This window comes from Mirounga leonina, unplaced genomic scaffold (genome assembly GCF_011800145.1).
Source record: "Mirounga leonina isolate KUSES-001 unplaced genomic scaffold, KU_Mleo_1.0 Mir_115, whole genome shotgun sequence".
Lineage (NCBI taxonomy): Eukaryota > Metazoa > Chordata > Mammalia > Carnivora > Phocidae > Mirounga > Mirounga leonina.
The window spans coordinates 35960826-35987018 of NW_023270268.1; the positions used below are offsets into that span (position 1 = coordinate 35960826).

Sequence of the window (26193 nt, forward strand, 5' to 3'; positions counted from 1 at the left end):
GGCTCCACGGCCACCTGCCATTCAGACCTCAGCCAAGGCATTGTCTCCTTTGGCTACGGTTTTCCATTCTCTGTCTTTTTTCTGTGGCTGGGTCTTGTCTTCCCAGAAACGATATGAGTTTTGTTCTCTCTGCTGTATTCTGAGATTGTAAGTCTGAATAGGTGGTCGGGGTCAGCACACTCCACATGGGGAGGTGGGGCTTTGCCCAAGGGAATGTCACTCCCATTCCCAGCTGCCCAGAGAAAATGGTGGTCTGAGCACCTTCTAGACCTGTGTGAGCGGAAGGGAGAATGAAATCTCTGTGTGTTGTCCTGAGCCTTGAGAACTCATGGTATCCCTATAGCAGCTCTTACTCATGATGAAAGAAGATTCTAGAGGAAGCAGGGAAAATGTGTACCTGCTGTGGGAGACATGCTAAGGCCTGGCTTGTGCCCTGCCTCTCATGCTAGACATTTGCAGTCTTTGTAGTGTCTGTTTCCCCGTTGCCAAGCAGTTTTATGTGTGCGAGCCTGAACCCCGAGCGGGTACTGAGGACTTCGGGAAGAATCCACTTCTGTTCATGGGATCAGAGCACCACAGAGGATGTAGTGCCCTCAGAGGCCATCGGGATGGCAACGGATCCAGTGAGAGCTGATCCTGTGGACCCTTCCTTCTCGGGGCCACAGACTGCGCCTTAGAGGATCATTTGTAATTTGGTTGCTGATGTGGGTTTTTTGTGTTTGTTCAGTTATGTTAAGTTGGGAAACTCTTTATGCCTTCTTTCATTGTCCTTTATAATCCCGTAGCCCATCTCTTTCTACGTGGCAAGCTGAAAAGCTTGTCTTCAGAACACTTACTCAGTGTATTTTCCCTTTTATTGATGGAGGTCCAATTCTGAATCTGTTATCTGCTCCCGCCTGTCGGGACCCAAAGTTCAGTATTTCATGTCCCTTTACAGAAACAGTTTCTCTCTGGAGAGAGCCACTGCCCACTGCCCTGGTGGCCCATCCCCATTTCTCTCCCAGACATGTTGCTGACCAGACATACAGCCCTTCTGGATCCAGAGTTCCCATGTCGGATCGGGTTTGCAGACTCCTGCCCCCACTGGACCCCATCTCTGCTTGCCCCCCTTATCACTGAGCACAAGCCCAGGGCGGTCAGCGGCCCCTCCCCCAGCACCTGTCCACCAGGCACTGCCAGTTCCTAGACTTCCTCTCACGGGCCCACTTCCCGCTCCCTTTACCTTCACAGTAAGGTGCCCCATGTCAGACAGAAAGAAACAGAGATGCCGCCACGTAATGAGCCACTTTTTCTCCGCTCCCTGGGCTTGAATAGTTCTCCAGGTGCGTCAGACCGTCTCAGTATTTCCGGCCATCAGGCCTTCGTCGGGAGGGAAGGGTGGTATCTGATAGAGCAGAATGTGCCCAGCAGTGCCTGGGCACCGGGGTAAAATGCAGATTCTGACTTCAGCAGTCTGGGGCGCCTCCGCATGTTGCTGGGCCATGGCCTTCACATTGAACAAGAAGGTCACTCGGAAAATATTTACTGAACACCTAGAGTGTCTAGGACTTCTGTGTGGAAAGGACAGCAGCATGAAAGCTGCTGGTGGAGATTAATTCTCCCTTAGCTATTTGCATTGTGAGATAACAGGAGTTGACACACACCCGCCACAGGGCAGGACACGTTGCCGAGTGAAGTCCCTCACCCTTTCCTGAGGCCTGCTGTATGCTCAAGGCCAGGGGTACAGAGACAACATGACCTAGCAGGGCTCGTAGTACAGGAGATAAGGACAATGCTCAGGACAAAAGCTCTGGTGGAGGAGGTTTTGGGGACACAGAGGAAAGATGCTTAACCTTGGTGGGGCCGTGGGGAGATGTGCCTGGGCCAAATCTTGAAGGACAATAGTTTGAGCACAGAGAAGAGTATTCCAGACTAGGGGACAGATGTCAGGAAGGTGGGAAGGAGTGTGGTGTGGCTGGGACATGCAGGAGAAGGCTGGATGGGCTGATGGGGACCAGGTCATGGAGAAGGGCCTCCTGTGTTACCCCAAGGGCACTGGGGAGCACAGAAGCTTTCATTACCCGGTGTGGTGAGGGGGGTCTTGGGGAAGAAGGACTCCTTGGCCCACCACACAGATGGTGGCAAAGATACAGAGACTGCGGCAGGGAGACCAGCTGAAAAGGATGATTAATCCTGAGTGCACTTTTAGATGGAGCACTTCTGGAAAAGTATCTAAAGTCATGTCTTTCTTTTTTTTTTTAAAAGATTTTATTTATTTATTCATGAGAGACATAGAGAGAGAGAGGCAGAGGGAGAAGCAGGCTCCCAAGGAGCAGGGAGCCCGATGCGGGACTCAATCCCAGGACCCTGTGATCATGACCTGAGCCAAAGGCAGACGCTTAACCATCTGAGCCAGCCAGGCGCCCTAAAGTCATGTATTTATTCAAAAGCCAATTCAAAGTACTAGACAGCAAAGGAAGTCAGATTTTCAGGCAAATCCCATGAGACCCCACAGGCAAGGGGACGAGGCTGGCGGCTAAGCATGTCTGAGGTAGAAAAGACCGCTGCTGAGCTTCGTCAAGTAGATGTCCCCGTCCCCTCTGCAGCCATCCACTTGTTCACCACCCTGACAAGGGGAAAAGAATTCCAGGCCCCAGGGGTCAGCTGGCTTCACCCTGCCCTTTCCAAAATCAGATCCATTATTGAGCAAGTACACTGAAGAGCTGGCTTAGGCTTAACTACATGAAAGCCATTGAGGGGCGACCGGTGGCTCTGTCAGTTAAGCATCTGCCTTCGGCTCAGGTCCTGGATGGAGCCCCGCGTCCAGCTCTCTGCTTAGCAGGGAGTCTACTTCTCCCTCTCCCTCTGCCTGCTGTTCCCTCTGCTTGTACGCTCACTCTCTCTCTCTCTGTCAAATAAATAAATAAAATCTAAAAAAAACAAAAACAAAAACAAAAGAAAGGCATTGATTTCAAATCATAGGGTGATAAGCCCAGAAGGTACCCAGATTGGCTTAGAGACGGGCAAGGCTCCGAAGGTCAAGCTGTGTTCATCTGAGGATGCATGATGGCGTTACCCTTAATGCAGGTCGAGGCACAAGGGCATTGTCAGGATGACAGCAGAACGGATGGCTCCTTCCCCTCAGTTCTGTCCCTCACTGTACTGCCAGCGTGTTCCAGATTCCACCACTACTGTACCAACTGTTTTGTTCTAAAGGATAATTCTCCCCTTAAAATGTACATGCCTCTTGTAGGAATCAGTATGAACCCAGTGGTCAGCAAGGTAGAGCCCACAAGCCAAATCTAATTGACCACTTGTTTTTGTACTACTGTGAGCTAAAAAATGATTTGTGCCTCTTAAATGGTTGGAAAAAATCAAAAGACAAATAATACTTTAGGCCACATGAAAATCACATGAAATGTAAATTTTAGTGCCCATAAATAAAGTTTTATTGGCATACTGCCACACTCCTCCATTTACATATTATCTCATGGCTACTCTTACACTGTAACAACAGAGCTGAGCAGCTTCGGCAGAGACCAGATGGCCCCCAAATCCTACATATTTACTCTCTGGCTCTCTCCAGAGAAAGCTTGCTGACACCTGTGTGAAGCTATTATCATCCATTGACACCTTAGTGAGAAGTAATTTACTGGAGTACCTTGGACAGCCTAGAAAGAATGAAACACCAAATACACAAATTTAGACAGAGGCAAAGGAATATGAGAGTCCAAAATAAGGTTCTCTGCACGGAGGACAGGAATAACCCTGTGAAATAAACAAGTCTAGCCCATTTTACAGATGAGGAAAACTTAGGGTAAGAGAGCTTGAGTGACTTGTTCAGTATCTCATAGCTGATAAATGGCAGAGATCAAATTCGAGTTTATATCAGCCTACCCCAGAGGACACTGAGATGGCAGGAGGAAGAAGGATAGAATAAGCAGTTTGGGAATTTCCAAAGGGGCACGTAACCAGCTCTAAAAGGGCATCTCGGGAGACCATTCAGAAGAGAAGCAACCAGGGGCACCTGGGGGGCTCATTCAGTTAAGCATCTGCCTTCGGCTCAGGTCATGAGCCCCCGGGTCCTGGGATGGAGCCCTCCATCGGGCTCCCTGCTCAGCAGGGAGTTTGCTTCTCCCTCTCCTTCTGCCTGCCACTCACCCTGCTTGTGTTCTCTCTTTTCTTTCTCTCTGTCAAAAAAATAAATAAGATCTTAAAAAAAAAAAAAGAAGAAGAAGAAGCAACCTAAGGGCCCTCAGGCACCATAGTTCACCTCTCAGTCACCTGATCTACAAAATGGTGATGAGACTTACCTTGAAAGGGTAGCTACAGTTCAATGAGGAAAGCGCATGTGGCACCTAAGGGGTGCTCCCACACTCATTGTCTCCTCTCCCTGCCCTGCCCTGAAGCACCCTTTCTAGATTGAGATTGGTCTGGTGCACCGTTGCCTTGAAATGACAGCTCATGGGAAAATAAACCCACACTTGTGGACAGTCCATCCATCTCTCAGATACTTTTTGCCCGAACCTGAAGTTGCTTCTGGTGATCACATGGGCCAGAGAAACATAGCATGAGCCTGAGATGTACATAAAGCTTCAAACCCAAAGATGACAGACTCAAGTGTGGCAACTCACACCAGAGCAGGAGGGCTACCTTCTCCTGTAAGAGACTTGAACGTGAAAATTATCCAACATCCACCCTCCCATTCATCAGTAGCTGGCTTTATTTGAAATTCATCCCCAGGGGCTCTGCTCCTTCATCCTCCAGGTGTTCTCCACCTTCAGGCTCCTCCTGTCCTCTTGACTTCTCCCTTTGCCATATTCTCTCCTCTCCCTGTGTCCCCCTTCTCCACAATCATCCCCTCCCCCTCCATTCCTTTGATATTCATCCTCTGATCCCTCCCCATCACTGGGGAAGGTGCTGGGGCCCCAGGGGTGAAGGAGTAAAGTATAAACCAGTGAAGACAGAGTGGGTGGGAGTGAGAAGGGCTCAGGTCAACCCTTAGCCCCATCGTGATTGGCCACAGCCTTTGCTGAAGTCACTTCGCTGGCTGGGCCTAGGTTTCCTCAACTGTTGATTGAGAAGCATAACTCTTGGCTTAATCATTTTGTAGGATTGTAAGGAAGCCAAAAGAGGTCCTATGTTTGGAAGTGCTTTACAAAATTTAGATTACCATGCAAACAATGTTATGATTAAAATTGGTAAAGTAGGTACCATCATATAAATGAATACACACGTGCGTGCATGCACGCGCATGCGTGTCCGCACATGCACACGCACACACACACACACACACTGAAATTCATAGAATTGGGTAAGACTATGTGGCTTGAGCTTCGTGCTCTTGATTTTAGAGCTTTAGATTGGACCAAAGGAGACAGTGGGGTGCGGTGTGTGGGAAAAGCACAGTCTGGGGGGCTGGACACACAGGCCTCAGTCCCTCCTGGGCTCTAAGCTGTGCTCCATCCTTGGGAAAGTCACTCCTGCCTAGTTCAGCTTCTTCACTTAGAAATGGAATAATGCCTTCTGAGGAGCAGATGCAAGGCTGCCTGTGGAATGCCGTGCTCATAACCACCTACACAGGGGGCCCAATGAACAGCAGCTCTTCTTAGTTCCCTTTATTCTGATTTTTTTTTAAGTCACAATAGAGCACTTTCTCCCCAGATAATTGGAAAAGCTGTCACTGAAGCCAAATTCCACTAACTCCAGCAATGTGACCCCAGGGCAGCTGCTCCTGGGTCTGCTCAGATCTGCCAGGCGAGCATCCGAGCTCCTGGCAGAGGGCCTCCAGGGGCACGCCGCCATGAATAACGGCCTGTTTTGACATCACTGACACAGCCAATCATTAAGGTGCAACAAATGGTTTCTGTACAGGATGCTGATTTACCTACTCGGTGGCGTCTTAATGTGCTTAAAGACCGGCTAGAAAATAGCATGCCTGCTCGAGCCTGTTTCCACCTGGCTCCCCTGGGCCTCCGTGTGAGCATGAGTGGAAATGGGCCTCGGAGGTTTCTGGGGCCGATCATCTCAGCCCTAAGGGAGAGAGGGGTGCAGGAGGACTGCGCTCATCCCAAACAGAGCTCAGTCAGAGTAACGGTCACCCGTATGTAAGCATTTACTCTTTGCCAAACCCTGTCTAATGGTGATGCATGTACTTGCTCCTTTACTCCTCACCATCCCCTGAAAGCTGCTATTTTCCCATTTGGCAGATGAGAACACTGAAGTTAAGATGCTCGCCACACAGCTAGTTACGTCCAGGACCTGCATCCCGCCCAGTCCTCTCTGTCTGCAGACGCAGAGCTCCTGCCCCTTCACCTATAATGTGTCTCAAAGCAAAGGAGAACACTGGCCACCTTTTGAGATCATTGCAAGCTATATCGAGAAAAATTATATAGTTAGAATCCTTCCTTGATATTGTAAGGAAAATGTGTGATTGGACATCAGGGCAGCCTTGAGAGAGGACTGTGACTTGTAGAGTTGGGGGAGGGGTGGTGGCCAGGAGGTAGCACTCTTGCCACACAAGCCCACCTCAGGGACCTGCCTGCATTCAGAATAGCAAGGCCATCTCTTGGCCTTCTTAGATGACCCCTTAAAGACCCCAAAGGGTATGGGGCTTGCCCAAGGACACACAGATGCTGAGAGGGGGAGCCATGCATGGTATTGGGTTTTCTGACTCAGAACCCATGCTCTGTCCCTTCTCTCCGTAGACCCGGGTCTGCCCCAGAGCCACACACAATCAGCCTCTTCCACTGATAGTTCTTTTGAATATTTGCAGCCTACGAGAATTTCTCCCTGCAGGGAGTCCACAGAGGGCCAGGCTTCAGAGGGGTGGCTCTGAAGACAGAAAGAGCAGAGTTCAAATGCACGTTATCTACCCCGTCCTGGCTCAGGGACATTAGGCAAGCCATTTAACGTCTGTGAACCTTCAGATATGGCAGCTGCAAAGTGGGGTTCTTGTACCTATCTCAGAGGGTCATCACAAGGTAGAATCGCTCCGGGCACGCAGGAATGGCTCGACGGTACCAGCAAGGGGGGATGCAGGGAGAGAAGGACTAGAAGCTACTGAAGTGGGTTTTGGAGTCAGGCCAGACTTTGGGTGCCATTTTCTGACTGTGTGACCTTGGGGAGGTCTTCGACATCTTGGCCTCAGTTACGTCATCAGTAAAATGGCCCCGCTCTGACTGTCTTCCTCAGGTGGATGCCATGCTGACTGCTAACACATGTGAGAAGCCCAGCATCCAGCACAGAGCCCATTAAGTGGTGGTTTTCTTCCTGCTGTCTGCATCACTGAGTGGGAGGACAGCCCTAGCCAGCCTAGACACCAATATCATGTGCATGCCATCCAGACACTGGCGTGCTAGTGATAAATGTGAGCCACGGCAGGCTGCCGCACCTCTCCTTGCCACACTTGTCCCCACCTCTGAAGTGGGCAGAATCGTGTCCCCTTCTCCCCACACCCACTTCACATGGGGCTTGGTAGATAGAGCGACAATGTGCATATCATATCCCTTCAAATGCCATTACAGGGGCTTGGAGCTTTGACCCTCTCTAACCATGCAGAGGGCCAGCCGTGGTCCTGGCACACCAGAGAGGCTGTCCAAGTTTCCATTTAACTCAGGGAACTTTGCTCAGGCCCAACTCTGTGCGAGGTGGGTGCTGAGTCTCTGGGGACCATAAGCTGGAGTAGTGGGGTGGGGGCAAGCAGGTGAACAGATCATGAATAGATCATTCCAATACAGGGAAGTCGGAGCAGTGGCCAGGGGACCCAGGGGCTATGAAAGCAGAGAGCAGGGGCGCCCAAGGCTTCAGGAAGGCTTCCCAGGGGAGGTGTCATGAGGCTCAGATCTGAGGGGTCAATACAATTTTCCAGGTGTGCTGGGGTGTGGGGAAGGAGGCAGTATGGGAAGGAGCAGGGGGGAGTATCCCCAGGAGAGCTTGGTGCTTAAAAGCTGCACCTTGCAGGGACCTGTTTACATCCCCTGTTCTGCTCAGCATCTCTTGCGTTATGGCTGACAGGGGATAAGAATTTTGGTTGCACAAAAGGATTTGGAGAGAATTGAGCAGAGATAGATGAACTATTGTTTATTTTCTTGTTTGTTTTCATGACAAAAGTGAGATTTCCAGTGCAGATAGTGGATGAAGTAGATAGAACTTTCCAGAGAGATTCTATAAGGCTGTGAGAATAACAACCAGAATTCACCTGGTCTCCCCGCTGAGGCTCCTTTCTTCTCACCTCTCTCGGGGTTCCAGCCAGCCTCGGCCCCTGTGGCCTAGGTACCTTCAAGCATGTGTAGTTGGTGCCCTGAGCTGGGAGGCTGGTGTCTGCTGGTCAGGTGAAGCAGGGCAAGGCCTTACCATGGGAGATGCAGGCATGGGCAAGTGAGTGTGAGCAGAATGGGAAGTTCAGAGAGGCCTGGGGGGTCTGTAGGTGCCCGATCGGACCATGGGCCAGTATGAGGAACCTGTGTGGGACCTCTAGAGACTAGTACGCTCTGAGGAAGACTCATTTCTGATAACCTGGTGGGTGGAGGTCAATATTTAGAGTAAAATGTGACCTTATTTTCAGTGACGGTTTAGGACAAGTAGGTTGTCTGGTTAGCCGTGTCTCAGCAACCAGGCATTTGCTGGAGGCCAGAAGCCCCTCTGCATCTCCCAATGCCAGTGTCTATCTCCAGCCCGAGACCCTGCCTCTCTGGATGAGAGCAGCCAACTGCACACAGAAGTTCTGTGTTCTGCTCCAGAGTGTGAGTTAACAAGCAGGAATGGGGCCACCACAACTTCCTGTGAGCATTTTTAAATTATGAAGTGTTTTATGCTCATCCAATGATGACTTTTGAAAAGTATACTAATCAATAAGAATTGCCCATGATCCAATTAATGCCGCGTCATCAATGTGATGGTATACATTTCTCCCTCCATAGTCATTTCAACTTTGTGTTCTTTTCCCACGTACCTTGACGCCTTAAGTATTGTCATACATCATAGAACCTCCCCACCCCCTCTGCAGCTGCATCTATTCCCTCACAGAAGGTCAGATGAGCTTGTCTGTGTCCTTGCAGTTAGATGGAGCCCTGTGATTGATTTTAGCTTGGCTCCATTTTTCTTTTTCTGTGCACCTCTGAATATCTTTGTGCAAAAGTCTTTGCATTTTGAGTCACTTTCAGGAGTCTATCCCCTGGTCCAAGGTATATGGGCATTTCTTGGCCTGAGATGCATTCTGCCAAGCGCTGGTCTGATCATTGGTAATGGCTTATGCGGCCCACCGGCAGAGGGAGCGACACCCCCCCCACCTTCACCCACATGCTCTCTCAGGCTTCCTGTGTGTTTGACCGACTCTGCGGACTTGTACCATATTTTCTGAAGAGATGATAATTTGGTTCCAATTTTAGAATGCCGCTCAGTGAAATGAAAAGTACTGCAGGACTGGAATATCACCTAGAGTCATGGTCCTTTTATTTAAAAAATAAAAAAGTTTTGCAACCATGGACAACTGATCTCTAGATTAAAGAGATCTATACTACTGGAGAATAAAAAGTATACATAGGATACCTTTTCAAAAAGACGGAAAGTGTGCGCATGAAAAAACCATACTCTTTCCTTTGCAAATGCTTTTTAAAGCCATAAAGGTAAAGATTCTTGAAGAATGGCTATTCCATCTTGCACCAATAGTACATTTGTCCCAAGATAAGAAAATTGCCCAGAAAAAATGTCCATGTTTATTAGACATAGGAGAGAAGAGTTTCTATCAATCCGAGAGAAAGTACCCTGGTTGGTGGAGTTAATGATTTCCCCCCTGGGAGAATTATCTTTCAGAAAAGCTGCTCTTCAGTTGCCTGTTTTCTGCACCTTTCCAGCATCAATTCTGCGTGCTGTGTTTCGTTTGGGAGCTGAGAAGCATGGGAGTGGAGGATCTTTGGAGAGGAAGGGGTTGGGGAGAAAGTAGCAGCCAAGCTTTGGGTGGGAGTCCCAGTTTCAGAGCACGACTGGTTCATCTCAATAGCAGCATGAACAGCTCCCCCAAGAGCCCCAGGGAGCTTGGGAACACACGGGCTTTGAAGAGGTGATGCGTGACACCAGCAAGCTCAGAGGCTTGTTGAGGAACTGAGGCACTCATACTGGCATCACAGAGCCGCACCGAAGAGAAGGGGTCCCCTCACAGCACGTGGATGGCCAGGGGATAGCTGCATGGGGGACACGGCATCCAGGGGCTCGAGCCAGGCATGGGAGCAAAGCAGAACCCGAAGGCTGTGTGTAGACCCGAGGGCCCTGGAGAAGCAGCACGCAGAGCGAAGCCAAACCTGCCCGGCAGCAGGTGGCAACAAGATCCTCAGTCCAGAGAGGCTGGAGCGAGCAGGAGGATCCAAAGGAATGAGCAAGGAGCAAGTCTGACAAGAGCAGGAGGGCCAAGGGAATTCCCTGAGCCCTGGAAGCTGGGCAGGTGCCTTTCATGGAGCATCCTTGTTGTTCATTTCCCAAATATTCAGTGAGAACCTACAGTGTTCCAGAAACTGCACCAGGCACTGGAGATTTTAAAACTAATAAAACAGACACAGACCCTGCTCTCGTGGAACCTCTGATGAGGGTAGGGGGATAGAGAGTCACAGACAAAAAACAATTAAGAAATAAATGAATAGTTTATTCTATTGGTCAAAGCCAGTCACATGGCTAAGCCCCAAATCAATGGGACCTGGGTATGTACCCCTTCCACTGGGAAGAGGGCATGGTCAGGAGCAATAATCTAATACACACAATGGGAAGTGGTTCTCTCTCCAACCTGAGCCCTGGGCCCTCCATCTGTGGTTCTTCTGGGACTAGAATCTGGGCTTTGCCCTGCAGAAGGTAAAGAAAGAAAACACAGCTTGTTCTGAATTCACTTGGTATGAAGTCCTACCCTGCTGGGTCAGGTTCCAGGCAGCACAGAGGTCTCCCTCTGGGCATCCTGTAGAGGGGGCAGAAATCCTGTCTTAGCCCCCGTCTGGCTGCTGGGACCCAGGAATGCAGTGGGAGAAGGGATAGAAGTTCATTGCTCAATATTGTTTGGGCTAGTGGCTTCCAAGTCTGTCTGTGCATCCTGATCACTTGGGGGGTTAGTTAAAATGACAGATTCCAGGCCCTCACCCTCAAAACCATCCACTGGGAATCTCCTAAGGTGGGGCCCAGGAATTAGTGTTTATAGATGTTTTTCCAGTGATTCTCCTGAGGCCAGCCCTAACCCTGCACCTGTCTATAGACAATAATTTTGGGGGGACACAGTGTGAGCCCCCCGATAGATGATGTACATTGCAAAGCCCGCTAATTGGGGAGGAGAGAACGTGGCTAGGCTGGCGTGATCATGGAGGACTCCCTGGAAGAGGAGCTGGACATATTACAATTGGGCAATGGTGACCAGTGTAGATTAGAAGGACAAAGAGAGGTGAGATAGGAAGTAGTCATAGTGATTGGACCAGGTGAGAAGTGATGATAGCCTTAAACTAGAGTGGAGAGACACCAGTCTTGGGAGCCCTCTAAAATTCAGAAGCAGGAGACCTTACTGGCCCTTTGCGTGTGGAGGGTAAAATGTTGCAATGCTCTGAAGTACTGCCTTCTAGGTTTGAAGCCTTTGGAAGTAAGGTTTAGGCCATGATGATGACAGGGTATTCTCTAGGGCCATGCTTCTTAAATCCTCGGTGGTGCAGGACCAGGGTCTTTCCCCAATCAGTCATGTACCATAATTTTGTAAAAATATAATAGAAACAAATTTCTGGGAAAATGAAATAAATAGCAAAGATGTTCAAAATATAAACCAAAATGTTTATTTTTATTAGAGTCAACAAATATAAACTCACTCTGTCACATGGCTATACAAGTTTTTAAATGCTTATTGTCCATTTCCCTACTGACCTCATCTCAGACCCGGAACAGGCAATTCAGGGACCAAACTGGTCTGTAGGCGACAGCGAATAGCATTGTTCTAGCAACATGGCCTTGCCCTTACCCTGCACACAATCTGAAATGGTTTGGATCATCTTTCCAACGTAGTCTCAGCACGCCGTCCTTCCATGGTCCTTGCCTGATGGCGCTGGCTCTCCTGGCTGACCGTGACCAGGGGATGAAGAGGGGATGATCGCAGCCTCTGGCTGTAGCCGGCAGCTGGGGGGCAGGAAGCTGTCTGCCGTTTGCCAGGTGCTCCCAGAACAAGGCTTGCAAGTGTCTGCCGGTGCGCATGACTCCGAGATCACCCCAGGGGAAGGCGCGAGGGTGTTCCCAGGCCAAGGAGTCCCGGTGTGGATTTGAGACAAAATGAAAGCCCCTCTGCCATCACGGAACCAGAGAGAACTTCATGGGCAGAACCAAAGTTGAGGACAGATTTCTAGTTGTTCCATTTGGCATTTATTAAGATGTCTCGGGGCTGAGGGAGCTACTAAAAGGGTTGAAGGTACGTGAGGTTTTCCAGAATTGGAACCACATGTAAGGGCAATTTCATCACCATATACGCTCGCCCGCAGACACTCAAATTCAGGCTGGGGTGTGTGCACGCGCACGCACACACGCACACACACAGCAGCCGCGTCTTGAATCGTTCCCATTTTAATGCCTGGCAGGCTGTCATTTGGCGGCTGGCTAGGGGCTAGGTGGGCCGTCCCACGGGGACAGCAACAAAGGTTCCCTGGGTCCAGATGACCACCTTCCTCGCCTCTGACAGCCAGAATGGGACTGGGGCGGGTGCTGGTTTCCATACACTCGCTCACTCGTTCCTGAGCGCCTCGTATGGGTCAGGCACTGCACAGTGATGTACAAGTTTCCTCCGGGGCACAAATAGGCCGTAATCGAATAAGTAAGCAATTCTCCAGAGGGGAGGACAGGAGGGGGTGGGTGGAAGCAGGGTGCTGGTCATCAAGGTGTGGCCCAGGAGGCCCCCTTTACAAAGGCACGTTTCAGTTGAGGCCTGGAGGCAGACGAGCACCAGCCACAGGAAGGGCAGGAACGGAGCACGTCCCTGAGGCCTGGAGGATTAACGGTGATATGGGCATGGGGGTGTTTTTCCCCTCCCTTGCTCTGCTTTGTAGGTAGTTAAGATATCTCTTTTTAGAAAGAATTAAAAAGGTAATAAAATGCTCTGACTTTATGAGACTAAAATATAGTGAATGGAAAGGGGTCAGCAATAAAGGAAGAGAGAGGATTCCTTGTATTTGTAATTGAGTTCAGAGAGTTTGTGGCTTTGTTTCTTTTTAAATTGTGCCTGTGTGTAACTGTTTTTAACTGGAGAAGAGAAAGCCACATAAGTTAATCCCTGTTAAATTGTGTATGGGCCTATCACATGTGGGGCACAGGGCTAAGTGCTTTGCATTTATTATCTGATAGAGACCCTCTCAACGGCCCTGAAATAGGTTCCAGTATCACCAGCGTCTGCATGCGTGTCACCTGTGTTTGCCTGCTCAGGCAGAGAAGGAGATGACTGGCCCATGGTATGTGGCAACAAGTGGGAGAGCTGGGATTCACACGTGGGTCTGAGCCCACGCCGGGGTTCCTTCTTTTAGGGTGGTTAATAACTATCCCCATTCAGCAGATGCAGAAACTGAGGCTCTAAAAGGTTTATTCAGAGCTACGCAGCCAAGAAGTGGCAGAGCCGGCCTTCAAACCTGAGTCTGTCCAGCTGCAGAGTTAACACTCTTGCATTTAATTAAATTGAATCGAACTGAATTGAAGTGGATTCCCCATTGTGTGACCCTGTCAGAGGGGGCCTTCTGCATGGATTGATGATCAGGAGTGTTCTAACATTCTGAAAATGAACACCAGACCTAATCCAGCTGCCAAATGACCTTTTCAAAGCAGAATCTGGATACTTCATGCCCTCGCTAAACACTCATTGATGACTCCTCACTAGCTGCAAGGTGAAACCCAAACCTCTTACCCGGCATCTGTCATCTGACCTCTGTTTACCTCTCCAGCCCCTCTCTGCCTCCTAACCCACCCCCTGTTCAGATGCACTGGGATGGCCGTGGAGATAAAGGTGCTCACTGCTGACCAAAAGGACCTCCCTACCTTCTCCCAGTAGGAAAGGAAATCCCTTGGTGCCCAAATCAAAGTCATCCACCTCTTGGAGAAAGTCTTAAAAGATGCCAGATGGTTGACGCCCGCAGAGACTGGCTAGAATGTCAGCTGCCTGCACGATCCTGTGCAGGGGGAGCCCCTTCCTCCCCTCCCACTCTCCAGCATCCTCACATCCAGCCACTCACCTTGTATGAATCCAGACATTTCCTAGAACACCTGATGCCTCTTCAGCCAAGACCAGGAAGAGCTGGAGGCCCGTGAGCACGCACAGTGAAGGAATGAAGGGTGTTTTGACACACCTGTGTCTTTCCTTTTCATGCTTCGGTGTCACTTCTGCGTACAGAAGTGGAACAATTCTGAATGTCTTGGATTACAAGAATCCCCAAAGCCTGTGCTTTCCAGAAGTCTCAGATTCGCTTTTTTCCACCTCCAGGCATCTAATAGGAGAGTTCCAAGTAGCTAATATTCTACTGGTAAAAAAACAAATTTAGCGGGAGTTATAATAAAATCATCACATTTCTAAATCCTTAACCCATGGAGAAGGAGTTTAATTCCTAAAGGCATTCACTGTTCACTTTTCCAGGAATACTTACGAGGTAATCGTTTATCAAAACAAAAGGTAGCTGCTTCCTTTCTCTTCACTTAAGAAAATAAGTGAACCACACTTCATACACTGCAAAGATTTTGTTTCCAAGCAGGACAGCTCGGAGAAGTCTGGGAAGCTTGTGAACCAGGGAGCGGGACATTCCTATTGTGAGGCTTCAACAGGAAGTTTGCCGTGTTGGGCTCTTAACCTTAAATGCTCATGACAAGCCCATGAGGAGGTATCGCTAACTCAGATCTACAGGTGAGGCAGTGGAGGCTCAGAGATGACTCACTCAGCTTTGCAGAGGTCACATGACCCACATTTAGAGGAGCTGAGATTCAAGTGCAGTCCTGTGCAGTCTCCAGGGTTAAAGCAACCCCTGTGCCCCCACCAGCTGCCCTTAAGGTCAAGCAGTGATGAAACTGACAACACTCCTTGATCCTTTGCCAACATCAGAGATTATGACTTTTCTATATTTATGTATTTATATATATATATCAATATAAGTTGAACATTCAGAAATGAATCTGTAAAAATTACACTTGTTCTCCATCCTGGCAAATCCTCAGAATCATGGCAGAGCTATGGTAAAAGAGCTGCATGGCCTTGGGCAAGTCACACCAACTGTCAACCGTGGCTTTGTCATCTGCACAATTAAGATAATAATCACTGGGCTGCTGGGAGGATCAAACAAAAGAATAGATGTATAAATGCTTAGCACCTTGTAGGTGCTTCATAGTTGTATATCCTTTGTTTCCTGCAATAAGTGCTATTGAATAAATGATAAGTTAACTGTAATGCATCTATTGAACATAACCCTTGTGTTTGGTGCTAAAATGAGTCTGCATTTAATCCCCTCCCCCAAATCCTGGGGGGTAGACAACACTTATTGTTTACATAAGAGGAAACTGAGGCTCAGAGAGGGTAAATGATTTGCCCAAAGTTATGCAGGAAGTAGTAGGGGTGGGATTTGAATTCAGGCACACTGAATTTAGAGGTCAAACTTTTACCCATCTTGCTATCCTTCCTCCAGGAAATGAGGATGAATAGACATTTCACGTGACAAAAGCTGAATGTGATGACTTGCCTTTGGCTCTCTTGATCCCCATCTCAGACTCCTTCTGGGGAAATGAAAGCTGTTTGTGTGAACTCCCTACTCTGTCAAGGACACTATACTCAGAAAGCTTCATCAATTTCTTTTACTATATGGGTACAATTTTGCCTGCTCCTTGTGAACCCTCAAAAGCAAGCCTGGTGAGGTCACCAAAGCAACTGCAGATGTGATGTTCCCTAGGCTCTTTTGTACCTGATTTCTTCCCGAAGAGGCCCTTTGCCCCCCAGCCAGAGGGTGGTGAGAGGAGTGAAAACTCTACCAGGCCTGTGCCTCCACTGGCCTTCCCTTCATTATTTATTTTCTTCTTTATTTGCACTCCTTCCAAAAAGGATTTCAGGTGGAATGTTATCAAAGATAACCAGCAAAATATCTAGGTACCCACAGCCCCACAGAATAAAGGGAATCAATCCCACTGATGTCTTGGGCTTCTCCAGTGAAGAGGCTTCCAGAAGGAGGTGATATGCGAGGACCTTACACCAGCAGAAATAGCAGAACGTCAAGGACTGGTGCCACGGGGCTCACCCCATGGCCCCCTACACAAAACCACTTTCTCCGTGTTCCTCTCTGCATCTTTAAGAGCAGGGTGAGAAGGGTGAGAAGGGGAAGGGGAAGAGGCCTCCTCCTGGATGCCATTTCTTATTATCGGGAAGTAGATTCCTCCATCCTCAATTCTGGACTGCCTGCCTTGCTGAAAACAAAAAGAACCCACATGTTATGGGCTGCTGTCAGGATGGGTGGTTCTGCAGGACTGAGGGTAGGATTAGGCAGGGGCAGTACCTGAGAAGTGCAGATAGGCCACAAGTGCTGTCTGGGGCTCAGGGAAGCCTGCCATGGCAGCAGTCAGGTCAGGGGTCTGAGGCTCCCCAGATCCACCAGGCAAATATTCCCTGCGCTCTGACCTCAGCGCAGAGGGATCAAAAATAAGCATCACAATCCCTGCCTTTGAGGAGCTCCCAGTTGCTAGGGGAGGCAAGCATACAAATTAATCCCACAGGATCATTCACACTTTCTACCAGTATCGAGTGAGCATCTAACTCCATGCCAGCCACTGGGCACAGGGTGTGATGGGGATTCAGAGTAACCATGAAGCTTAGAGTCTAGTGCTGTGTCTAATGCTGAGGATGCCATGGAGCACAGACGAGCATATCTACCAAGACGAGAAATTCGGAAAGGTTGCGTGCAGTTAACAAGACAGAAGGGGATAAGAAGGGAGCTCTGTATAGAGGAAACATCATGATCAAATGCACAGAGGCATGTAACAGTGGACCTAAGACACAAGGCTGGCTGTGTGTGGACTGCTTCTTACAGCTCTGTGACCTTCAGATGCACCTGACAAAAAGCCCTCCTGTTCTCCAGCGGTTCATTTTAATTGAACTTGGGGCCTCTGGAACATGATTTAGAGCAGCTCCATGATCTCATCCTCCAGAAGGTGATGGGCTAGTCCAGACACAGCTCCTCGGGGCTGTGAGGAAAAGCATGCAATTAGGTCCATTCTCTTTCACACGAAGTCCCTCCCATCCAAATATCGTCCAGTGGTAAGTTCCTGGTGACCAACCTCACTGGGTGCAGTCTCTGCTCATGGCCTGCCCTGAGAAAACCCCAAAGGGGTGGCTGGCTGACGTGGGGGTTCAGACCTAAACCCAGATTCCATGGTTATCTGGAACATGGCAGGGTTGCTATGCAGGGAACACTGTCTCCTAGGACTGAACATCTCCTTCCTCTCTTAGAACAACACTGATTGAAGTCCTACCGCATGCCATGCACACACGGAGGCCCTCAGTTCTCACCCCAACATTGTAAGGTCCCTCTTTTATTGATGAGGTGCCTGAGGCTTGGAGACCTTCATTAACCTGCCCAAGAACTTCCTGACCAGACAGAGTCAAGCCAAGATTGCTGGGCATCTGCTTCAAACCCGCTTCACTGAGGCTTCCCACTCACATTTATACTTGACATGCAGACCTCAGCTCAGACAGGAACTCGCTCCATCTAAACAGCCCCTCTCTGTCACCACTTTTCCTTTTCGAGGCTCACCCTCTCAGATAGGACAGCACAGGCTGCCCCCCAAGCCACCCCCACCCCCGTGCCAGCTCTGCAAGGCGGGAACCTTTCCCGCCTCCTTCACTGCCGTATCCTCGATGCTCCGAACAGAGCCTTGCACATGGAAACCCTGAGCACATGGCTGCTCAGTGGACAAAGGCATCTGGCCCCTGCACTGGAATTGCTCAAGATGGCAGCCAGTGGCCCACTGGGCGCTTGCAAAGAACATGGACCCACAAAAGCCAGACTTTCTCCGTTTCTCATAGGCGAGAGCAAGCAATTTCATAGATTTTTATTTCTGCTTCAGCAAAAGGATAACCTCCTAGCAAGGTTCTATGTGACAAACATTTGGGATTCATCAACTGCTAGTATCCATACGTCACATTCCTTGATTCTACCCAGCAGTCTGACTGAGGGCTGCACAGACCTCTCAGATGTGCGTCCTCACAGAGCATGGGGCGCTCGCTGCTGTCAGCAAGCGCTGTGACCGGTCATGATGAGCGTTGCCGTGACTCTCCCCTGCTTTTCAACTGCTGCTGTGGTTATTCCAGTCAATCCATGTGTACACGCCCTCTTGGCGTTTATTTTCATTGACTGCTCTATTTTGTGTGGTGCCATTTTGATTGTGGTTTTGTTCCTCTTCAACGCTTTATCATCTCCAAATTATTTTTCCACTAAAAAAAAGAAGTGATGAACCCATCGGCCCTACTTAAATGGGTCACAGTCCTGAATGCTTGAGAAACAATCCCGCGCCCCACCTCATGACCCCAAGTAACCCTGAACTGCCATGCTCTCTTGTTTTGCGACAGAATGTACGCGTTCCTAAAAATCACTCCACTGGGCAAAATGGGGGAAATGGGGCGAGCGGCATAACACTCAAAAGTGTCATCAGTGATACATAAGAAAGAGAGAAAGGAAAATAATTAGCACGGTTTTACACAGGTTAAATGGTTAAGAAATAGAGAAGTCCTACAGTGAATCTGGCACCTCACCTTGAAGAGACCGGGTGTTTGCCCATAGCAGAGGACGGGGGAGGGCTGCAGCTGGGGCAGTACTGTGATGGGGGGCTGGCAGGCTGGCAGGGGTGCTTTCTGAATGGAAGGCACTCTGTCACTGCAGGGGCAGGTGGATGTGGCTGATAACATACAGCGGACTGCATGGCGGCTAGATTTTGAGGTGTGTACACATGCGTGTTTTGTATCTTCCTACCTGGATCAGCTCCGTTGGATGCTGTTTTCTCTCTTCCCCTAGTGTTTCTCAGGAAGGAAATCTTGCATAAGCAAATTGTGAAATTCCCCTTATCCTCAAAACGTTCCCCAATATATCAATTATGTTGGAACAGATGCACATTTTCAGAACAAGTGTTATGGCAGAACTGGCCAATCCCTGATTGACTTTCATCTTTTCCTTGTTGATGCAGACTGGACCAAGAGGATTGAGTATCAGCCTGGCTCAGGGAGTGTGCCGCTTTTCCCCAGCATCCACCTGGAGACGTGCGACGGGGCCGTGTCCTCCATCCAAATCACCACGGAGCTGCAAACCAATTACATCGGGAAGGGCTGCGACCGGGAGACCTACTCTGAGAGATCCCTTCAGAAATTATGCGGTAGGTTTCTCCCTGTTGGGATTGTTTTTTAATTAATTGCTTTTAAATGATTCATACAAAGCGTATCTTATATTAGGAAAGAATGAGTCCCTCCCAACCTCATCGGCATCTGTAACTCCTGGGTGAATATTGAGTTTACTTATTATGGTTAAAGAGTCAGAGCTAGGAAACAAGGCCCAGAGAGGTGCTACACAAGGAAACAGCTTCACGAAGCACCAACTGGGTGCACCTGCCATACTCTTCACATGCATCACTTTGTTTAACTCTCTCATCTTCATTGTCAGGAGGCTATTACTCATCCCATTTTAAAGATGGAAAATTTGAGGCCCAGAGAGGAAAAAATGGCTGGTTCTAGACCCTATTAGAAGGTGGCAGAGTTGAAGGCACTTCTACCTGAATGCAGGCAGTTGAGCTCAGCAGCTGTGAAGGCAGGCCAGGCCGGGGCAGCTAGAATGTCAGTCTCTCGAGTCAGCCTGCAGAGTGCTCCACATACTGGGAATGGTCCCCTGTGCATGGCAAGCCAGACCGTTGAGGTGTCGATGGGCCTTGGGGTGAGGTGGACCACATACGTTTCATTGCTTTCTCATTCTCTCCAAGAGTATTCAGGAGCTCACATCTAGGTCCCCAGCTATGCTGTGGGGAGCTTCGAAAAGAGCTTACTCTTTGACTAGACCTGTATTTGGGGGTAACTCCATCTCCACAAAAGGAAAAGGAGCCTCTTGAACACAGTGCAGTTCCTGAGCACCATCCACTCCTGGTGGGCCCTCCACGACTATGGCTGGGGCAGTTTTCCGCCCTCACCATTGCTGTGCACATGCATATGCACACACACACACACACACACACACACCCCTTCACCCACACTGCTCTTGCCCAAGGAATCAGGTGAAAATTTTAGAAGTAAATGTGCGCGTGTCCCATTTGTCATGTCACCAGGCTGTCAGAAAGGCCTGTGGGGACACAGGCTTCTCCAAAGATATGCAGTAGGTTGGGGAGAACACCACAACTTCAGGACTCCAGACAGCCCCCGCAAAAATGGATGCCAGGGGCCTCCAGCACTCTCCTTCATTCGTGTGCAAGAAGCCATCTCCGACGACATCTTACTGTGAATGAACATGCCATTTCGCTCCCCGTGTACCTGGATTATAAGTCAACTCGACCCCGCACCACCGTGGGTTACAGTCATTTCCTAAACTCCTCCGGGTGAGAAGGAGATGATGGAATCAGGTTGTTAAAGATCAGATGGGCCCAAGGGCACACACTTGTGATTTGATTTTGAATGTTGCTGGGGAGAGATGAGGAGATAGGGAGAGGGAGAAGGATTTCTTCTGAGGGAAGAAACTTTAGAGCAAAATTGCATCTGGTTGTTAACACCGCTCATTCCTTCTGGGCTGCAGGCGTCACCTTGCAGGAAGGCAGGTAATTCAGTGAGGAAAGCAGCTTTCCCCCAAGAGGTGAGCTTACCTCTTGGTTCCAGGAGACACCCTTTACAGGGAGGGGGTCTCTGTGTCTTTCTGGTGACATTCCTGGTAGGAGTGCCCACCGCACTGTGGGGACCCTATCCGAGTAAGCTGACAGGCAGGGCCCCTCCTGCCTCCTTGTCAGGAGTCTGAATCTTGAATTCCATGGAGGGAGAGAGCTTAGGAAAAAAGGGTGGAAGCAAATGAATGGAACCCAGATGCGCATCCGGTGCTGGAGTGGGCTTCAGAAGGAGGCGGCCCATCAGGTCCGTGCTCCCTCTGCAAGGGAGATGCAGGCTGGATGGCTTCCAGAACAGAGTTTGGGTTATAATTCCTGATCCTGTGGGGCGGCTTAGGTTCAGGACAAGCTTCCATGTTTTTTCAGCGGATGGTAGACAAGTTGCTCGCAGGCTTTCCCAACTAGGGAATGGCCATAACACTTTCAGCATCGGCAACCGGGCATTTTTCATCTTCTAAATCTTTATTGACTTTGGATGGAAACAGGGAGACCAATTAGGATGTTATTGCCATGGTCTAAGCAAGACATAATGAGTTCTGAACCAGGGGAGTGGCAGTAGAAATGCATTTAAGACAGCTTTAGGAGGCAAAATCAGCAAGCTAATCAATGATGGATTAGCTGTCAGGAGTGAGAAGGAAGGAATCTAAGATGACTCGAGTGTAAGCATCTAACTGGACAAGAATGCCACTGACCAGAAGTAGGAATCCAGGCACGTGCAGATTTAGGGACTACGAGGACTGGTGTCTGGGGAACATCCAGGTGTGGGTGTCCAACGCCTGCCTGACTCGGGACACTTCCGAGGACCTGCCTCCACCCTGCCAATCCATTGTTGTAGCCAGTTTCCTCCTGATGTTCTGCCTCTTCTTGGCCAGGACACCTCCTTTGTCCCTGTGCCTGGCTGGTTCTCATCCCTAAATCTTTGCTCATGGTTTCTTCCCACCAGAATCTCTCCCTGCTTTGCTGTTCCAAACCTTTCCCTTCAGCAGTATTCTCCTGGCCTTTGTACACCAGGGAGGCTATCCTGGGGGTGCTTCCTGGATGCCATTGAGTTCTGGTATCTCTTCTGTGATACCGTAGCTATGCGGTGACCCAGGCAGGGGTGTCTCTGTGGAGGGGCATTTTGCGTGTCTCGTCACTGCCCACCTGCTTCCTCTTCTTGCAACGCCGGCTCCATTAGGAGCAGACAAGAGCTAGTTCAAAGCCCATTGTCAGGAAGGACCTGACAGGTGCAGCAGCTTTTGGAAACAGCCTCTCTGGGCCCACACTGAGATGCCTGCATTCTGCCTTGAAACAAAAATAATGCAGGACCCTGAACCCATGCCCCCTGAGCTCGTAGAACATAGCCTCAGATGGTCTGCCACTAGCCTCACTCTACCTAAAGCCAGGTTTCTTGGAGAAGTTCGGCAAACTGCTTATCACTTCCTCTGAATTCAGAGATTCAAGATGAAGGGCTCTGTCCTCTCAGTCCCAGCCTTTCCAGAAGTGAAGTGTCACAGAATTGCCTTGAGTATGAAATGCCCCATGAAGCCCTGAGGAAGACCTCTTGGCCAAATTAAATTTGACATTACTGAGAGCCCCAGGAAGGGCATACTTCGATGCCCCTAAGTCACTACATATTACAGTAAATAGAAAAGCAGTCCGTGACGCACATGCCTTTCTGAGCGTGGAGGCCAGGGGCTGTCCCTCCTCGGGATCACAGGGCTCCTGGCAGCTGGCTCGCTGCTCCATATATGCCGCCCGGGGCAGCTCTTTTGTGTGTGGAGTCAGGAACTACAAGGGCAGGTCCTGTTGAAGAAAAGGCCACAGAACGAGAGCATACTATTATACCAAGTGGTTGATCTGTCAGAGCATTCCAGATCACCAGACATTAAGTTGTGCTCAGGATATATGCACTTGTGAGCCCTGGAGATTTTCATAGATGATTTGTTCATTCTTCATTCATTCATTCATGTATTTTCTGTGGAAGACATGTTTTTAAAAAAAGTTAAGAACTTGGTTTTCTACTAACCATGAAGCTTGACAGAGCTCATCCTCATTCCGAATCACAGTCAGAGGTGTTTGTACCCCTAGAATCGCTCAAGTCCTGGAAGCTATCAGCAGCTTCTCCAAGATGCCTCTGCAAGGCTGGAGCTTCCAGGCTTGAGTGTTGGTCCCCTAGACTCTTGGAGAGCAGAAAGGGGCCTATTGCTTTAAGGAAAATTGGCACATATCTATCAGGACTCAGATTAAATCCTTAATCATACATAAGCATGGGGCCGCACACACTGACTCATGGAGGACGGTAGGTAGGGAGCTTCTCAGTGGATATGCTGATTCCCTGGTGTCCTCTGAGTAGCTGCCTTATGGCGTGACTTCCCATGTTGGGTAGAAGCCTTGCCCATGCTGGTCAGCAACTGGGTACCCATGGCCCTGCTCCAGGAGCCTGGCTGACCACCCCTACACCAGAGCCCAGCTGCTCTACATGGAGACCCAAGTTCCCCATTGCAAGACCTTGCAGGAACCCTTGTCTAGGATTCCAAAGGTGGAATGACACTCTGGTTGTAGGTCAACAGTGTGTGAGCTCCTGAAAGGATGTTAGAAGGTCCTCCCTGTCCATGATGAAGGCATGCCAAAGAAGAAATGGGAATCATAGCCTCTGATGTCAGTCACTTACGTGGATTATCAGGATAGCAGGTGACGCTGCAGTCACAAATGACCCTAACATCTCACTGGCTCAAAGTAACAAAGGTTTATTGATCATTCCTACTGCATGTCCTTCTTGGATTGGCTATGGCTCTCTTCCATGTGGTTTCCCACTGGAATCTAGGCCAACAAAGAGCCTTTATTTTTTTTTAAATTTTATTTTATTATGTTAGTCACCATACATTACATCATTAGTTTTTGATGTAGTGTTCCATGATTCATTGTTTGCGTATAATACCCAGTTCTCCATGCAATACGTACCCTCCTTAATACCCATCACTGGGCTAACCCATCCCCCCACCCCCTCCCCTCTAGAACCCTCAGTTTGTTTCTCAGAGTCCATAGTCTCTCATGGTTCGTCCTCCCCTCCTATTTCCCCCCCTTCATTTTTCCCTTCCTACTATCTTCTTTTTTTTTTTTAACATATAATGTATTATTTGTTTCAGGGCTACAGGTCTGTGATTCATCAGCCTTACACAATACACAGCGCTCACCATAACACATACCTTCCTCAATGTCCATCACCCAGCCACCCCATCCCTCCCATCCCCCACCACTCCAGCAACCCTCAATTCATTTCCTGAGATTAAGAGTCTCTTATGGTTTGTCTCCCTCTCTGGTTTCATCTTGTTTCATTTTTTCCTCCCTTCCCCTATGCTCCTCTATCTTTTCTCTTAAATTCTTCATATCAGTGAGATCATATGATACTTGTCTTTCTCTGATTGACTTATTTTGCTTAGCATAATACCCTCTAGTTCCATCCACATCATTGCAAATGGCAAGATTTCATTTTTTGTTTTTTGATGGCAGCATAATATTCCATTGTGTATTTTTATATGTGTGTGTGTGTATATATATACATATATATATACATACCACATCTTCTTTATCCATTCATCTGTCAATGGACATCTTGGCTCTTTCCATAGTTTGGCTATGATGGACATTTCTGCTATAAACATCGGGGTGCACGTACCCGTTCGGATCCCTACATTTGTATCTTTGGGGTAAATACCCAGTAGTGCAATTGCTGGGTCATAGGGTAGCTCTATTTTCAACTTTTTGAGGAACCTCCATACTGTTTTCTGGAGTGACTGCACCAGCTTGCATTCCCACCAACAGTGTAGGAGGGTTCCCCTTTCTCTGCATCCCTGCCAACATCTGTCTTTTCCTGACTTGTTAATTTTAGCCATTCTGACTGGTGTGAGGTGGTATCTCATTGAGGTTTTGATTTGGATTTCCCTGATGTTGAGTGATGTTGAGCACTTTTTCATGTGTCTGTTGGCCATTTGGATGTCTTCTTTGCAGAAATGTCTGTTCATGTCTTCTGTCCATTTCTTGACTGGATTATTTGTTCTTTGGGTGTTGAGTTTGATAAGTTCTTTATAGATTTTGGATACTAGCCCTTTATCTGATATGTCATTTGCAAATATTTTCTCCCATTCTGTCAGCTGTCTTTTGGTTTTGTTGACTGTTTCCTTTGCTGTGCAGAAGCTTTTTATCTTGATGAAGTCCCAATAATTCATTTTTACCCTTGCTTCCCTTGCCTTTGGCGATGTTTCTAGGAAGAAGTTGCTGTAGCTGAGGTCGAAGAGGTTGCTTCCTGTGTTCTCTTCTAGGATTTTGATGGACTCCTGTCTCACATTTAGGTCTTTCAACCATTTGGAGTCTATTTTTGTGTGTGGCGTAAGGAAATGGTCCAGTTTCATTCTTCTGCGTGTGGCTCTCCAATTTTCCCCACACCATTTGTTGAGGAGACTGTGTTTTTTCCATTGGACATTCTTTCCTGCTTCGTCAAAGATTAGTTGAACATAGAGTTGAGGGTCCATTTCTGGGCTCTCTATTCTGTTCCATTGATCTATGTGTCTGTTTTTGTGCCAGTACCATACTGTGTTGATGATGACAGCTTTGTCATAGAGCTTGAAGTCCGGAATTGTGAGACCGCCAGCTTTGCTTTTCTCTTTCAACATTCCTCTGGCTATTCTGGGTCTTTCTGGTTTCATACAAATTTTAGGATTATTTGTTCCATTTCTTCGAAAAAAGTTGATGGTATTTGATAGGGATTGCATTAAATGTGTAGATTGTTCTAGGTAGCATAGACATTTTCACAATACTTGTTCTTCCAATCCATGAGCATGGAACGCTTTTCCATTTCTTTGTGTCTTCCTCAATTTCTTTCATGAGTATTTTATAGTTTTCTGAGTACAGATCCTTTGCCTCTTTGGTTAGATTTATTCCTAGGTATCTTATAGTTTGGGGTGCAATTGTAAATGGGATCAACTCCTTAATTTCTCTTTCTTCTGTCTTGTTGTTGGTGTATAGGAATGCCACTGATTTCTGTGCATTGATTTTATATCCTGCCACTTTACTGAATTCCTGTATGAGTTCTAGCAGTTTTGGGATGGAGTCTTTTGGGTTTTCCACATAAAGTATCATATCATCTGCAAACAGTGAGAGTTTGACTTCTTCTTTGCCAATTCGGATGCCTAACAAATAGCCTTTATGTAGAGCACTGTGTATCTCATGCACATGGAAAAGACACGTGGAGAACCGCAAACTGGCTCTTAAAGCTTCTGCCCGGGGCGGGGGGCGCCTGGGTGACTCAGTCGGTTAAAGCTTCCGCCCTAAAATAACATGTCACTTGCACTCATATTATATTGGTCAGAGCAAGTCACATGG

General features: G+C 48.5%; 1 protein-coding gene across 1 annotated transcript in view; it reads left to right on the plus strand.

Moving 5' to 3' along the window:
* CLSTN2 (calsyntenin 2) overlaps positions 1-26193 on the plus strand; it is a 597522-nt gene that overhangs the window by 469153 nt on the left and 102176 nt on the right. Inside the window, exon 6 of the mRNA XM_034995881.1 lies at positions 19168-19353. Coding sequence (XP_034851772.1) covers positions 19168-19353 — 186 coding nt within the window. The remainder of the gene's footprint in view (positions 1-19167; positions 19354-26193) is intronic.